The 16,455-nt window shown below is 37.6% G+C and overlaps 1 protein-coding gene across 1 annotated transcript in view; it reads left to right on the top strand.

Moving 5' to 3' along the window:
• The window catches only part of LOC106881590 (proliferation-associated protein 2G4), a 28,969-nt gene extending 15,006 nt beyond the window's left edge, over positions 1–13,963 (top strand). The window contains exons 4-13 of the mRNA XM_089364067.1: positions 2,129–2,198; positions 2,604–2,696; positions 3,294–3,357; positions 5,274–5,352; positions 6,247–6,325; positions 7,781–7,859; positions 8,651–8,702; positions 9,200–9,294; positions 10,733–10,860; positions 12,013–13,963. Of these exons, the coding sequence (XP_089220193.1) occupies positions 2,129–2,198; positions 2,604–2,696; positions 3,294–3,357; positions 5,274–5,352; positions 6,247–6,325; positions 7,781–7,859; positions 8,651–8,702; positions 9,200–9,294; positions 10,733–10,860; positions 12,013–12,129 (856 nt within the window). The 3' untranslated portion in view covers positions 12,130–13,963. The remainder of the gene's footprint in view (positions 1–2,128; positions 2,199–2,603; positions 2,697–3,293; positions 3,358–5,273; positions 5,353–6,246; positions 6,326–7,780; positions 7,860–8,650; positions 8,703–9,199; positions 9,295–10,732; positions 10,861–12,012) is intronic.
• The last annotated feature ends 2,492 nt before the right edge of the window (positions 13,964–16,455 follow it).

Genomic DNA, 16,455 nt, shown 5'->3' with positions numbered 1-16,455 from the left:
AGAAGCTTGCTTCCCAACCATGTGGGTTTGGGTTCAGTGCCTGGTGCAGCACCTTGGGCAAATATCTTTTACTATAGTCCCAGGTCAACCAAAGCCTAATTGAAAAGGATTCAGTGTGTGTATCCTTGTGAAGGCATCACATAATGGCTGTGAGTGAGTATTACTGCCATCCAAGTGAAGTTTCCAGTCTTCTGTAAAGACATGGCTTAGCTATGGGGAAATATTACTTTGCCTGAAAACAGGTGAGCTTTGGGAGCTGGAAGGGCATCTGGCTGTAGAAAATCTGCAACAAATTCTGTCTGGCCTTTGCAAGCGTACAAAACTGAACATTAAAACGATGTTCAGATGGGCTTTGTACAGTTTCCAGCTATCAAATCCACTCACAGGGCTTTGTACAGTTTGGAGCTATAGTAGGAGATACTTGTTCAAGGTGCCACACAATGGGACTGAGCCTGGAACCATGTGGTTGAGAAGTGAACTTCTCAACCACATGACCATTCCTACTCAGACAACCATTAAAAGTTTTATTGTAGTCATTTGATTTGTCAAACTGAAAATATTTACTACATAGCCATAATTTATCGCCTGTGGAATTTACCTAGGGTTGTACTGTATTTTTTGTAGAGCATGATCATTATCCACCTTTTCCTTTCAGCCATAACCATTTCATTGGGAGTGTGAAATGGAGATTTAACTGCCATTTCTAGCAGGTTGAATAACCATACAAAGGCTCTCATTGGCTTGGGCAGGTATTTGTAGAGGAAATGGTTGTAGAGTCAGGTTGTTCCTGTTTCACTAGTTGCTGTTTAGTCTCAGGTTGTGCTTCATGGAATGGACAGGCTTAGGGTCAAAGGCCAAGACCATACCATTTCTATCTTCCGGAAATGTGTACCTTGAACAACATTGTTCAATGTATGCTTCTTATAAAGCAGTGTGGTGTAGTAATTTGAGAGATTTGGCTACTACATCTAGCAAGTCAATGTGTTTGTGCTATCTTGAAATTGTGTGCTGATTATAAACAGACGCCACTGTCATACAAATGGTGTACAGCCATTATGTTGTTGGTGTTGGAAGGACTAGAGGGGAAGCTATAACCTTGCTTAGAAACAGACGACGGTTGGCATTGGAAGAGCATCTGGCCATAGAATATCTGCCTGGGGCTAAATTACAACGACACTCGTCCTAAACCAGGACTGCCATGTTATGTTGGCAAACAATCTTTACTCCAAAGTACTGTTGCTTAATATATCTCGTGAGATTTACAAATAGTAATTTCCCAGTGCTAATTCTGTTTGCTGTGTTCCGACCCTGTAGCAGGTGAATACCTCAGCTTGTTCTTTACAGTTCAGATAGTGTTTAGGAAGTGGGGTTAGTAGTATTTCAAAGGACTAAGACTAAACTTCTAAACTAGGGGCCTACACAGCTGTGGGGGGTTAAAAAGTTCACTTTGCAACTGCATGGCTGTGCTGGCATCGAGTGCAGAAGTGTTCCCATTGTGTGGCACCTTGGGTAAGTGCCTTTGGTTATAACTCAGGGTTGAACAGTGCCTTGGGTAGCTGGAAACTGCAGGAAGCTTGTATGTGTGTATGTGAATGTTGATTATTCCATGCTTGTCACCACTTCATTTAAGTGGTGACAATGTTGATATAAGTTACACCTAGAATATAAAATCTCTTGTGTGACAGGAAGAGCATCCAGCTGTAAAATCCTGCCTCAAATAATTCTCCATCTAACCTGAGCTAGCATGAAAAAAAAAATTAATGAATATAATCACTTCTTTAAAACCTTGTCTTCTAGTTTTTAGAGCCATATCCATATCTGACCATAATAAAAGTACATCAATGCTGCTGGTCGTTGAATGGTGAGGTTAAATAATGATTTTAACCCTTTAGCATTCAGATTACTTCATCAAATGTAATGCTTGTTTATATACAGTTTTCAATTAATTCTGCATTATCTTGTAACTTTGAGATTTCGATGATGTGATTGTTAATTTTTGCAATGACATTGTAGGGAGATGTTTGAGGCCAGATAGGGTTGGTTTAAATGCTAAAGGGTTAAATTTCTCTGGTTGGTGGAATTTTTGAAATCTATTACATTGGTTTTTTTTTTCTTCTTCTCTCTACAGTGATTTAGGTGCCCACGTTGATGGTTTCATTGCAGTGGTTGCACATACTCTGGTTATTGGATCTTCTGTTGTGAGTACATTTTCATGATGATGCTGTCATTGTTATTGCTGTGTATGGATGTGTGACAAATCTAGCCACAGTATAACCGTATTTTAACATATATAAGGAACCCCCTAATTTTGGGGGGGCTTAACATTTGGAAAATAGGTTTTGTAAGGGATTATAATACTGTCCATGTATAGGAAACTCCCATATTTTTTTAACATAATGTTTGAATGCCATCATTTCATTCATTAATCATTAAACAACTACAATCACTAGTGTTTTTAAAACAGGCAAAACTAAAACGAAGTATAACTGATTAAATTAATTACAGTCGGTGGGGGTGATTGAAGAGATAGTGATGATGATGGAGATTATGATAATGTTAAAGGTTAATTTTATTTAAATTTTTTTATCTTCCTTTTTGTTCAGGAAAAGAAAGTGAAGGGCCGAAAAGCAGATGTTTGTCTTGCCGCCCACTTGGCCAGTGAAGCTGCACTCCGCCTTGTAAAACCTGGAAATATTGTAAGTAGTTTTTTTTTTTATTATTATTACATATATGTGGAGGCGCAATGGCCCAGTGGTTAGGGCAGCGGACCCGCGGTCATAGGATCGCGGTTTCGATTCCCAGACCGGGCATTGTGAGTGTTTATTGAGCGAAAACACCTAAAGCTCCACGAGGCCCCAGCAGAGGATGGTGACGAACCCTGCTGTACTCTTTCACCACAACTTTCTCTCACTCTTACTTCCTGTTTCTCTTGTGCCTGTAATTCAAAGGGTCAGCCTTGTCACTCTGTGTCACGCTGAATATCCCCGAGAACTATGTTATGGGTACACGTGTCTGTGGAGTGCTCAGCCACTTGCACGTTAATTTCACGAGCAGGTTGTTCCGTTGATCGGATCAACTGAAACCCTCAACGTCGTGAGCGACGGAGTGCCAACACATTAACTTGTCTACCAAAATCACTGACAAGGTATTGATTGGTCCATGTCACTTGCCCAATCTACCATTGTCTGGAGCTGAACCTAAAACCACTTGGCCATGCCTGCATCAATGTAAGAGATTCTATAATCTCTGCTATACGTTTGGTATTTATTTGTATTTCCTCTTTTATGTTGTAGAATTATACTGTCACTGATGCCATCCAGAAGGTAGCTGAATCTTTCAAGTGTAAACCTGTTGAAGGTAAATATTTTGTTGATTTTTGACACTTTATCAGTCTTTCACTTTCCTATGTCTGTAGGGGTCAGCTGGGGGAGCCTCGATGCTGTTGCTGGATCTGCTAGATATAAGAGCTGGAGTTCCTCAAATTGCACCTGTCTGGCTTGAAAGGGAAGGTACTTATTGGACAATGTAGCTATAGGTTTAAAAATAGAGCAGAGACTCGTGTAGCCTTGGCTGTTGCACTCACAACCAGAAGATTGTGGTTTCAATTCCTGGACTTGGGTGGTGCATTGTGTTCTTGAGCCAGACACTTCATTTCACATTGCTGCAGTCCACTCAGCTGTAAAGAAGTAACCCAGCAATGGACTGGCATCTCATCCAGGGGGGAAATGTTGTGATCTCATCCACTTATATGCCGTGGAAATCAGATAACCAGCCCTGTGTGTGTTGGGACTCAAGGCAGTAATATCCAGGTGTTCAGTCACAATGCAGGTGTATGTTAATCAGTGCTGATATGGGATTAACAACAATTAATTGGTTTCATCAGGGAAAAACGGCAATATTTTAAACTGTTTATATGTTGATACTTCCACTGTATCCTTTTGTAGAATGGTGCTAATATCCTGAAATCTGCATTAGCGATGCAGTTTCAAATCCCCCATTTAGTTATTCAATTCATTTGGTCTTCTGACTTTGCTCATGGCTTGAAGTGGTAGATATCCCTCACGTATATTTTGTCATATTTTTTTGGAGAACCAGTTTTTTTTTTTCGGTGATTGGACAATAGTTCAGGTCGTGTGTGTGTGTAGTGATTGATATATTAGGGATGTCCATCATTACTCTTTACTCTTTTACTTGTTTCAATCATTTTGACTGTGGCCATGCTGGAGCACTGCCTTTAGTCGAGCACAAATCGACCCCAGGACTTATTCTTTGTAAGCCTAGTACTTATTCTATCGGTCTCTTTTGCCGAACCGCTAAGTTACGGGGATGTAAACAACCCACCATCGGTTGTCAAGCGATGTTGGGGGGACCAAACACAGACACACACATACATATATATATATATATATATATATATATACGATGGGCTTCTTTCAGTTTCCGTCTACCAAATCCACTCACAAGGCTTTGATCGGCCCGAGGCTATAGTAGAAGACACTTGCCCAAGGTGCCACTCAGTGGGACTGAACCCAGAACCATGTGATTAGGAAAGCAAGCTACTTACCACACAGCCACTCCTGCGCCTATTAATGTAAAAACATGTTCCACTATGATGATCTCTGAACCTTTTTACTAAAAGAAGACAACTTTCCAGTATCCTCTTCTGCATCCTCTCCTCTCTCTCAACAATTGCAGTTACAAGAGTCCCTGTGTGATTCGTCATCTTCTATTCCTCAAAATTAATACAGTCCTCTGTCAGTGCTACTTCAGCATGCACTCTACTGTCTATAGCTTATGCTGTGAAATGACCTGATCTAGGTTAGGGTTAGGGTTAGACTGAGTGCTAGAGAGGCACTTCTCTCTCTTCTTCAGTGGTCCAGAGAGTCTCTGATTGTCGTTGTAATAGTTAGTAATAAATAGGTTATTAACCATTTGTCAAGGTTAGTATGACAAGTGTGTGATGGAACTGCAGTTCCTTTCAACCTCTTCAACCATTAGCAGGCCATTCACCCATTGTGGAAGTCGTTGTAAGGAAGAAGCTAGGCTTTTTTTTTTTTTTTTTTTTCAAGCTAAGGTAAACTAACCCCAATTTACCAGAGAGTAGATGTCATCCTAATTGCATCCTTTTTCCTATGTAGTTGTTTCATCTTTCCAAACACCTTGATCCTATTCACATACACATGGAACCACATATTTTAATGTTATGTTAATCTTGACAATATCATCATCCCAAAATGTCTGGATCCCCCTAATTTTGTGACCTTTTATTTCAGGGATGTTATCACATCAGCTAAAGAAGCATGTGATTGATGGTGAGAAGGCCATCATTTTGAACCCTACAGACGCCCAAAGGTAAGTGATGCATTTCCGAAAGGAATTTATGATACAGAACCAGTATTGTTGGTGAGGCTTGAATTCCTAGGCAGGGTCTTGGTAGCAATGGACTGCCAAAACACAGTTTGAATTATGACACTCCTTTACTTATTTCAGTCATTTGACTGCAGCCATGCTGGAGCACCACCTTTAGTCGAGCAAATCAACCCTAGGACTTGTTTTTTGTAAACCTAGTCATTATTCTATTGGTCTCTTTTGCCGAACCGCTAAGTTACGGGGATGTAAACACACCGCCATTGGTTGTCAAGTGATGGTGGGGGGGAACAAACATATACACACACATACATATATACGATGGGCTTCTTTCAGTTTCCGTCTACCAAATCCACTCACAAGGCTTTAGTCAGCCTGAGGCAATAGTAGAAGACACTTGCCCAAGGTGCCCAGAACCATGTGGTTGGTAAGATAGCACCTTGTCTGAGACTGTCCTGGTTCTACAATGCAAACTTGAATCAAATTAAAAAACTTCCATGGTGGAAGATTTTAATTCAAAACTTATGGAAAGAAGAAGACTTACTACAGAACCAGAGCCGGTTTCAGCTGGGTTGGTAACGTAAGGGTTAAATTGATTTAAATAGAGAAGTTTGCATCCCAGAATCAAGGGCAGACTCAAATGAGTTGATATCAAAAGGGTTTAAAAAAAAAAAAAGAGTTCATAAAAAGTCTTGTTTCTAAGCTTATAAATATCAGGCATATATAAGTAGGATATTTCATTTTGCACAAACACTTAATCTGTTTGTGAAGATTTTAAATGTTAAACTAGACTTTTTGTTTCTTTTAATTTCCTTTTTTTTACATCCGTAACTTTTTTTTTTTATATATTCTTTATTTTTTTTTCAATTTCTTTTGTAGGAAAGATCATGAGAAATGTGAATTTGAAGTGCACGATGTGTATGCCATTGATATTTTAGTCAGCACTGGTGAAGGAAAGGTAAATACTTGCTATTATGATTTACAGTTATATATGTGCAGAGAAGTGTTGTTTTCTGTGATGTTCTAAAGGTTATCATCCTGTTCCTAGGAAGTACAGAATAAGCTTGGAAATAACTGATTTGTTAGGTCAAAAGATGGTCATCATCGCTGTTGAGCCATGACCTTCCTGCTGTATATTTGGACATTGTGTTCTAAGATTGCATTATCCATTATCATCATCAGCACCATCACCATTGAATGTCCATTTTCCATGCTGGCATGGGTTGAACAATTCTACAGGAGCTGGCAAGTCAGAAGATTGCATTAGGCTCCAGAGCCTGCTTGGACATGGTTTCTACACCTAGATGGCCTTCCTAAGAATCATTCTTTATTTATTTATATATATATATATATATATATATATATATAATTACTATAATAAAGGCTCTAGGATGCACTTTGAGAGAGATTTGGCTGTTCTTTCAAGGAAATAACTGTCTGAGCCTTGTTGGCATTGAGCAATCATCAATTTCCCTTGTAATATATTTAGTGAGAGAAAACGGTGTGTAGTTTAAGTTTAAATTTAGCCTTTTCTAGTACAAATGCGACTATCAGCATATGAAGTAGACTGGTTAAAGTGGCCAGCTGGAGCAGGTCAAAGATTCTCCATTATGTAAATCTTCACCATGGTTCTGGTTTGGAGATCACTCTACAGTATCAGCAGAAGGGCACAGAGAGAAAGAGAGAGAGAGAGAGTTATGAACATCATCATTATCATTTTAAGGTCCACTTTTTCGTGCTTGTATGGGTTGGACAGTTTGAGACAGATTTTCTATGGTCAGATATGATTTTTGTAGACTATTGGAAATGATTGACACTGCTTGTATGACAGTGGTACTCATTTACAACTTTCATGTGAGTTCAAGACAAGGAGACACTTACATACATTTCTTTTACTTTCCATCTACGAAATCCACGTACAGGGTTTTTGTTGCCCCAGGACAATACTAGAAAGCCGAAGGTGTCATGCAATGGAACTGAACTCCTGACCATGTGGTTTGGAAGCATACTTCTTAACCACAACTGTGCCTATGTAACATATCTCATTGTGCAGTGTCTTGGGCCAATCCTTTTTTGCCTAACCTCAGGTTGAAAGATGGACAGTAAATTTGACTGACTGACTGGGACCATGGCAATACTCCAGTCCATACCAACATGGAAAGTGGATATAGAGATTATGTGTGAGTATCAAGAGTGATAAATATGAAAACCGATTCACTTGGGCTTTCAAATCTCTTGTGCAGTTAACCAATAATTGGAAACCAGTAACCAATGGTGCTGTTTATAGAGCAAATTTTTGTGATCAATTTATTTTAGGTGATATATCAAGATTAGGTCTGAAGAGGGTTGTGTCTAGTCCCGTTTCATTGAAAAAGCAATAATTACAAATTTTAATATTCGTTTTATTTTAAAGGGAAAAGAAGTTGACACAAGGACGACAATCTACAAGAAAAAAGATGCGATTTACCAATTGAAGATGAGAGTCTCTCGCCGTAAGTTTTTGTTTTTAAATTAAAAATTTACCCACATGTTTCATTGAGTAGAACATCAAACTTTCATGACAAAGGTAGGCATGGCCATGTGGCTTAGAAGTTTGCTTCAGAACCACACAGTTTAAGGTTGGTTTCCCATCCACTTGATGGACACTGTCAGTTGGTGTCTTCTATTATAACTATGGGGTGACCGAATGTCCACTTATCTATAGGTAGATTTTCTATAGCCAGATGCCCTTCCTGTCACCAACCATCACCTGTTTCCAAGCAAACTAACACTTTCCTATGGCTAGACCTGTTTTTTGCAGAAAACTAGAAGCAAACAACCTCGCCTAAGTACCAGTTATGCACTGGAGTCAATATAATCGACTTAATCCGTTTGTCCCCGCTGTGTGTAGCCCCTTGTGGGCAGTAAAGAAATAAGATTGCTTTTTAGTTACATCCCTTTATGTTCTGTATTCCAAACATCACTGCTGGCTGGTAAAATATAAGTGCCGGTCTCAATGGTCAACTGCTACTGGTTAGGTATCGATGACACACTGGTGTCAGTTTATTTACTATCCTTTACATCTTTCAAAATTGGTAACTTTTTAGTCAATGTTAGAAATTATTTCAAGGTGGTGGATTGCTAGAATCATTGGAACATTGGACAAAATGTCTTACAGTATTTATTTCGACTGGTATTGATATAAATAGAAAGGATTGTAAAAAAAAAAAAAAGTTTCAGGTGAAATTGTGTATATAATTTAATTTGATCTTTTTTTTTTTTTTTTTTTTTTTTTTTCTTTTAGAAATTTTCAGTGAAGTTGATAAAAGATATGGGCTGATGCCTTTCACAGTACGGTAAGTAACTCAGTTTATATTATGGCAGTCAGTGAAAGGTTTCGACCTATTTGAGATCAACCCACCTGGTTTTATGCTACAAACTATTTTAAAATTATTTAAATTTAAATTTTCACTGCAATGTATCTTTTATTCACCAGCTTAATAACGACAAAGTTATTTTAGTAAATTCTTAGTCATTTTCTAAATTAAATTCAAACGGGCACAGGCGTGGCTGTGTGGTAAGAGACTGGCTTCCCAACCACATGGTTCCATTATTTTTAAAATTAACTGGGACAAATGCAGTGTGTTCCAGTCGAAATAGGATAAGAAAAGAGTAAAAAGGGGGTTGCATAGGAGCTAAATTAGTGGAACACTGAAATGAAATGGGTCTGCTCCTTTATTCCACGGGTCTGGTATTTTTTTAATTAAATTCCTATTTGTTAAAGGGGTTGTGTGCGACCCTGTGCTTCATTGACCCTTTATCTCTCTAATTGGTTGTTGTTGTTGTATTTCAGATTGTTTGAAGATGAAAAGAAGGCTAAAATGGGATTAATGGAGTGTGTCAAGCATGAGTTGATGCAACCTTACAATGTTCTATATGAAAAAGAAGGTATGTATATTTCTGTTCTTGTTGTTACTGATTCATTGAACAGAGAGAGAGAGACTTTGTGTTTTCATTTAATTAACTCTGGACTTGTTGTTGTAAATATCTGAAACTAATGGGAGAGAGAGAGAGGTGTTGAGGGAGTAAAACGGTCAGAACATGTTTCATGCCAAAATGGTCTGTAGTTGACAATGGTTAAGAACTGGTTAAAATTTGTATTATTCAACACAAACACTCAGATTTTACTTCAACCTTTTAGTATATAAGTCACTCGTATCTGGACCAGATGCTACCTGTTTTCTGATCAGATTGACCGTAACCCACGTTACAATATTCAAGTATCACACCAGAAAAATCTTTTAGCTTCGAGATAATGTGAAATAAAGCCATTCCAACCTAATTGTGATTCTTAATATTGTGAAATTTTAACATTAGATTTTTTTTATTCAACATTCGAGATGGAGGTTGATTCTTCTATAATTACCAATATTTTCAAGACACCATTATGGTAGCATAGTCACCAGAGTAATTTAGGTACTAAACGGTTTAAACCTTTACCATTCAGCTGGAGTGGCCATTTATCTCCTGCAGCAAGACACCTGCCCCCCCCCCCTCCCTCTCTCTCTCTATAATAACTTTTGGTCTCTCAACACCTGACACAGAGCCAGCTCCCTTGAAACTGCAGCCTCTGCTCTGTCAAACAATCTTGTCTTGCAAGTTCCTTGGTGACCTCGTTGGTGCCAGGGCCATGTAAAGAGCACCCAATACACTCTGCGAAGTGGTTGGAGTTAGGAATGGCATCCAACCATTGAAACCATCCAACTGAATACTATAGTTATATAGTGTAGAACACTGGCTTTTCCACTCTGGCATAATTTGGTTAGGTCTCATCTCCTGTTTGCCATCCTTGTCCTCTTATGCACACAGTAAATCACGGCTGCATTTTATGGTGCCACTGACACCAGAGAAATTACTTGTGGTACTAAAGATTCCTATCTGCCTCCTGTGTCTTTATTAGATTTTTAGACTTGTAAGCACTTCCTGTCTCCACCCATTTTATGACTTTGACTGCATTATATCTTAGCATGTCTCTGGCATTAGGGAAGTTTTCTCTAACACGACTAAATAACTTAATATATCACATTTCTTCCATTTGTTACTTCCACTCAGCCAGATTTTCACAACTGAATACCCTGCTACCATTGCACAACACTATCACAGTTTTTATTCGAAATTACTGCTTTCCTATATAGGTTGCCCTCTCTGCATCTTGCACCAGAGGCCATATCTCTATTGTACGATTAGGGCAGGATTATTTTGATATACTGCCTTTGCTGCAGATCATCCAGTTTCTTAGACTGACCCCATTCGCTGCCTGACATGGAAACTTCAAGTTAACTTTTGTAATTGAAATTGTTTTTGTTTTCTGTTCATTTATTGTTAGGAGAGTTTGTTGCCCAGTTTAAATTCACTATAATATTAATGCCAAACGGACCATTGAAAATCACCAACCCGCCTTTTGATAGCTCTATTTATGAATCAGAACATTCAGTAACTGATGAAAAGTTGAAGGTGAGTAATCTGCAGTCTCTGTTGTGGTGGGGCTGTTTGTTTGTTGTTTTTTAATACATCTGGTTTATATTGTATGTAAAGGGTTACAATTGAAAGTTTATATTAGAAGTAGTGGTGATGTCAGGCAAGTAAATATCAAAACGGTTACAGCTGCTGAGTTAGCTACAGCTGGGTCGTGTATTTGTGTTTTTACTGTTCTGTTTAGGTACATTGTTAATGTTTGGCTAGCTAAGAAGTAGGCTACCCAATCAGTTCGTTAACAGGTATCCAGCTAGCCAACTGTGAAATGAGAATGTAACTTCAGATGTCTGTTTCCAAATGATTGGCCTGATCCTAACCTGTTTAATTAACTCGTTTAGCATTTCACCCTTTAGTATTCAGATTATTCTTCTAAATGAAATGCTCGTTTATTAACATTTTCTTCAATTAATTATACATTATCTTGTAGTTTTGGGATTTCAATGATGTGAAATACTTTTAGTATGACATTGTAGGGTAGGTGTAACAGACCAGATATGGCCTGTTTGAGCATTAAACAAGTAGAATATTTTGGCTCGTTTAAACACTAAAGGGTTAAATGAGCCATATCTATACCTACCCGACAATGTCTTTCTAAAAATAATTACCGTAACAAAATAAAGTTATTTCTACCTAAATATGTTTGTAAAAGATGAAATTTTCAACAGCTCATAGTTTTGTTACGATGTTTGAAGTGGAGATAAGATATTTTTGTTATTACCAACATGGTTACAAGCCTGTTTCATTCAGGTGTCGCTGTGTGGTAAGATGCTTGCTTCCCAACCACATGGTTCTAGGTTCAGTTCCACTGCATGACACCTTGGGCAAGTGTTTTCTACTATATACCTCTGGTTCAACCAAAGATTGAGAGTGGATTTGAATGTATGTGTGTGTGTTTGTGTATCTCATTGTCTAGACATTGTGTGGTAGTTGTAAGTGATTGTCACAGCCATAAAAGCAATGTTATTCATTTCCAATATTCTGTGAGAACCTGTCTGGCCTTGGGGATTTATGACTTTGCTTGGAAACGGGTGAGGTTTTTGGGTCACTGGAAGAGCATCATGCTAAGACTTGAATTGTTTTCCTCTTCCAAACCACTCATTCATCGAGTGTTGTTCTATCTTTCCATTTCAGGCTCTTTTAGCAAGTTCAGCTGAACGGAAATGTGTAAAGAAGAAGAAGAAAAAAGCCGACCGAATGATGGCTGAGAATGCAGACGCCATCCAAAAATGTGAAGGGAAGGTCCACTGATGATAAACTGATGATGAACCAACTGTACTTGGCCTGGAATATCTGCCTCTAGCAAATTACTTGCTGCTGGCTTGTAGTTCAAAGGACATGTAGCTTTTTTATATAAGAGACTGCTTGCTACTGGTTCGGTTTGCCACACCATTGCCAGTTCAAAGCAGTCAATTTCTCTTTCTCTCTCTCTCCTTCTCTCTCTCTCTCTCTCTCTCTGATTCCCAATGTCTAAAAGTGGACAATTTATGTCAAAAGCTGAGTAGTTTTAATGAAATGTCACTTGGAAAATCATAGACAAGAAGCTTTTCTTTTTTTTCTTATTGTCATACTAGTCCATTTTACACATTTTATTTTTTAATATATATGCATATATATATATATATGTATATATATATAACTGCTATTAAACAGTTGTCACAGGAAACAGGCTCAAGCTTAACTAGCTTTTTTATTTTTATAATTTTTTTGGTTCCACTTAAAATAATGTAAATTTAATTTGGAAAAAAAAAAAAGGGAGAGGAAACAAAACAATATTAAAGCATGAAATCTTCCAAAAAATTAAATTTATTTGTGGATTCAATAAATAGCTTATTAAACTGTTAATTACAATGATTCCAAGGGTAACCAAGGTTGAGTTGATTAAAAGATCAGACGAACCAATCTTCTGAAGAAATTGGCCAGGAATTTGTATCTCCTTTGCTTTCTGCACCTGAATAAGACATCTTTGGAGAATTTAGTCTTTATTTACTCAGCTGGAAAATGGGTAAAGTTGCTCAGAAAAAGACTCGTGTCTTATCTTTGGGTGAGCGCATCTCATCGGTTTGGATGCCAACAGAAAAGCAGGAGAGAAGAGCATTGACCTAAAATACATTTTGGTTCATGGGATGGTTAGCTTTAAAGAATATCTTCCAAAAGAAACGCATACGAGGAATTTGTAATGAGGACCAAACAAAAAAGGGGTGTTGATGTTTTAAGAATATCTGGGTGTGGTGATAAAGTATATATTTTGCTAGAATATACTGGCTTGACAAACAACATAAGCATATTGGTGATTAGCAATTAACTGTCAATTGCTTTAAAATATTAATTACCAATCTTTTGCTGTTTCTCCAGCGCCTCTTGCCTCGAGAGATATTTACTAACTCAAAATTAACCTGCTGTGATAAATCTTTTTTCCCCCTTCTTCCTAGTTCTGGAAAATTGGTCTGGTTAAATAGATTTGACGTTTCGTTATTTCTAAACTTGTGAAGCTGTCCTTTCATTATCCGTGTGTCCTAAACTCTGCTTTCGTTTTTGGTCATTTAAAAAAAAATACAATTTCTACTTCTTTCTTTATACATTCATTTTTAGTTTTTATGTTTTATTCAGGTCTGTAAGGAACCTTTTTTTTTTTTTCTTCCTTTCTTCTTGCAGTAAAATTCCATACAAAAAAACTTTCAAATCTTTGCTAATATTTTACAAACATCACCAAAATGGGGGGGAAAAAAACAAAACAAAACAAAAAATGCCAATTTTGCACACAATTATTAGAATTTTATAAAAGAGAAAAAGAGCTTTTTTTCTTTTCTAAAAGGAAAGGGGGAAAAAAAACTCCAAAAGACAAACCACATTTCTTTGCAATGGAATCAACTCTTAGAAACTGTTCTGTCCAGTGACTTTTTAGCAAGTAAAACTGTTATTTGTTGGAATATGTGGAGGCATTGTTATGTGGAAGTTTTTTGACAAGAGCTTCTCACAGTTAATTCTTTCCAGGGAGTGCCGTGGGTGAGACTCAGGTTCATTTTGGATCACAATAAACAGCTATGGACGGTAGTAACTGGTCATAGCTTGGATGTATTATTGATACCTGTCTACTTTGATTTCTCTCACTGAGACTCACATGTTTTTTTAATCTTTTATTGAGACTTACTGTTTGTTTGTTTTTTTTTCTTGCTTGTATTCTCCCTACCTCAAGGTAATCCTACAAATATCCAGTGTGACACCTGACTCAGTTACTTGGGTAAAAAAAAATTTCCTATTACATATATTCCTGTTTTTATATCCATCAATCTTGGTTGGTTTTTGAGTGAATTATTCATTATCATGCACACATGTATATCATGACTCATATACTGTTCACTTTCCTGAATTTTGTACATAATTCTATGTACTGTACATGCACCTTTGATGAGATGTAGTGCACCTGAGTATAATACACCATAATTTCATTATCGTTATTTATCATCATCCTCATTTTAACCTTTTAACATTCCGATTACTCTCTCAAATGTAATGCTTCTTTATTCAGTTTTAAATTAATCATGCATTATCTTGTAGGTTCGAGATTTCAATGATGTGATTGTTTATTTTTAGAATGACATTGTAGGGTAGGTGTACGAGACCAGATAAGGCTGATTTCAATCCAGAAGTGTTAAGGTCCAGTTCTTTCTCTCATGGGTCAGGCAGAATTTGCAGACCACCCTGTCAGGTGATGAGCCGGTTCTCAGGTAGACTTGATTGTGTACTTCACAAGTTTGCTCTCATAACCAAGTGGTTTCTTTTACTGTAACATTGAATTACCCAATGCCGGGTAAGGAAAACTGGATTGCTGGGAACTTTAAGGAAGCCTGTTAGGTACATACATACATACAAAAATGGGTCTGGTAAGAAGCTTGCTTCCCAATCTCATTCTGGGTTCAATCACTGCATGGCACCTTGGGATGACTGATGTCTTGTAAGTAGATTTAATAGACAGAAACTAAGAGAAACCCATTGCAAATGCGTGTTTATTCCCACCACGTCTACTTGACAACTGGTGTGGATGTCTTAATGTCCCCATAACTTAGCAGTTCAGCAAACGACACTGATAGAATAAGTAGCAGACTTGTACGAAAACTACAGAATCTCGTGGCTACAGGAGGTGACGAATGTGGAAGAGTTGAAGATGAAGGAACCCTTAAACACATGGTCATGTTTGCAACAATCATAAAAGTCCACCATGGGGACACTGTCAACTGGTGTCTTCTACTACCATTATAGGTGGGTCGATATTTTGTGAGAGAAATTTGATTGGTGGAAACTGGAAGAAGCCCTGTGTGTGTTTGTGTTTCCTCTTGTCTTAATATCTTGTTGCTAATTGGTATCAAGTGTCAGTGTGATGCAAATGGCCAGGCATGTGGAACCATGTTCAGCCCTTCAGTTTGTGGTTAGAAAGAAATTGTTTGACAAATTTCGTCTGACCCATGCAAACCTGGAAGAGTCGAAAAATGATGATGTGTGTGTATTTATCTTTAATGACCTGTAACTTAGTTTCTTGAATAGAGGTGGATAAAGTAACTTTCTTTTCTAAGCACCAGTATGATCAACTTAAACCCTTAAATGTGGTGCCCCAGCATGTCCATGGTCCAATGGCTGAGACCTGTTCAAAAATTGTTAAAACTATAATGAAGATTGGGAAAGATTTCACAAATGATGTACTTGAGGTATGTGTTTTTACGATTTTATATTTCACAAGCTGTCCGACTGACAACACCTTTTTACTCATAAATTAAAATAACTACAATTTAAACTATCGTTACTATTGTGTTAACCTGTTTTCCATGCTTATTGAGGCAGATTTTCTTGGACTGGATGCCCTTCCTAGTGCCAATCCTCACTTTTTTAAGTTAGTATTTCCCTATAACCAAACATGCTTTTGCAGAATACTGGAAATGAATGACACTGCTTGTGTCATTCATTTCACACAGTGTGAAGATGAGGAGACAAGCATGCATACATACACAAATATTGCAGGCTTCATTCAGTTTCCAGCTGGTTGTCCTGGATCAGATCGGTTTTCATTTATCATAAACAAATTTCATACTCGAGATCTTTGGCAATATACAGCAAGATATATAAGCAAGACTGTAGTCATGGCCGATGTTGCTGTCAGGTCAATGACAGCCATGCCAGTGGCACATAAAAATCGCCCACAACACTTCTGGAGTGGTTGGCGTTAGGAAGGGCATCCAGCCGTAGAAACCTTGCCAAATCAGATTATGGAACCTGGAACAGCTTAACAGTTTTCATTCAAACCGTCCAACCCATGCCAGCATGGAAAACGTGTTAAATGATGATGATACTAAAATATCTAATTTGAGACAAGAAAATTTTTTATTTATTTAACTCTATAGCATTCAAACTGGCCAGATCTGGCCCCTTACACCAGACCTGCATTATCATTGAAATAATTCACCTCATACAATCTGTCAGAGTTAAAATAATGCATGATTAATTTAAGACTGAATAAATAAGTCTTACTTTTGACAAAATAAGGTGAATGCTAAAGGGTTAAAACATTTTATTCAAACTTACAAT

This window comes from Octopus bimaculoides, chromosome 16 (genome assembly GCF_046866305.1).
Source record: "Octopus bimaculoides isolate indiv1 chromosome 16, ASM4686630v1, whole genome shotgun sequence".
NCBI lineage: Eukaryota > Metazoa > Mollusca > Cephalopoda > Octopoda > Octopodidae > Octopus > Octopus bimaculoides.
The sequence above is the reverse complement of the archived record's forward strand: the minus strand, read 5'-3'. Positions and strand labels throughout refer to the sequence as shown.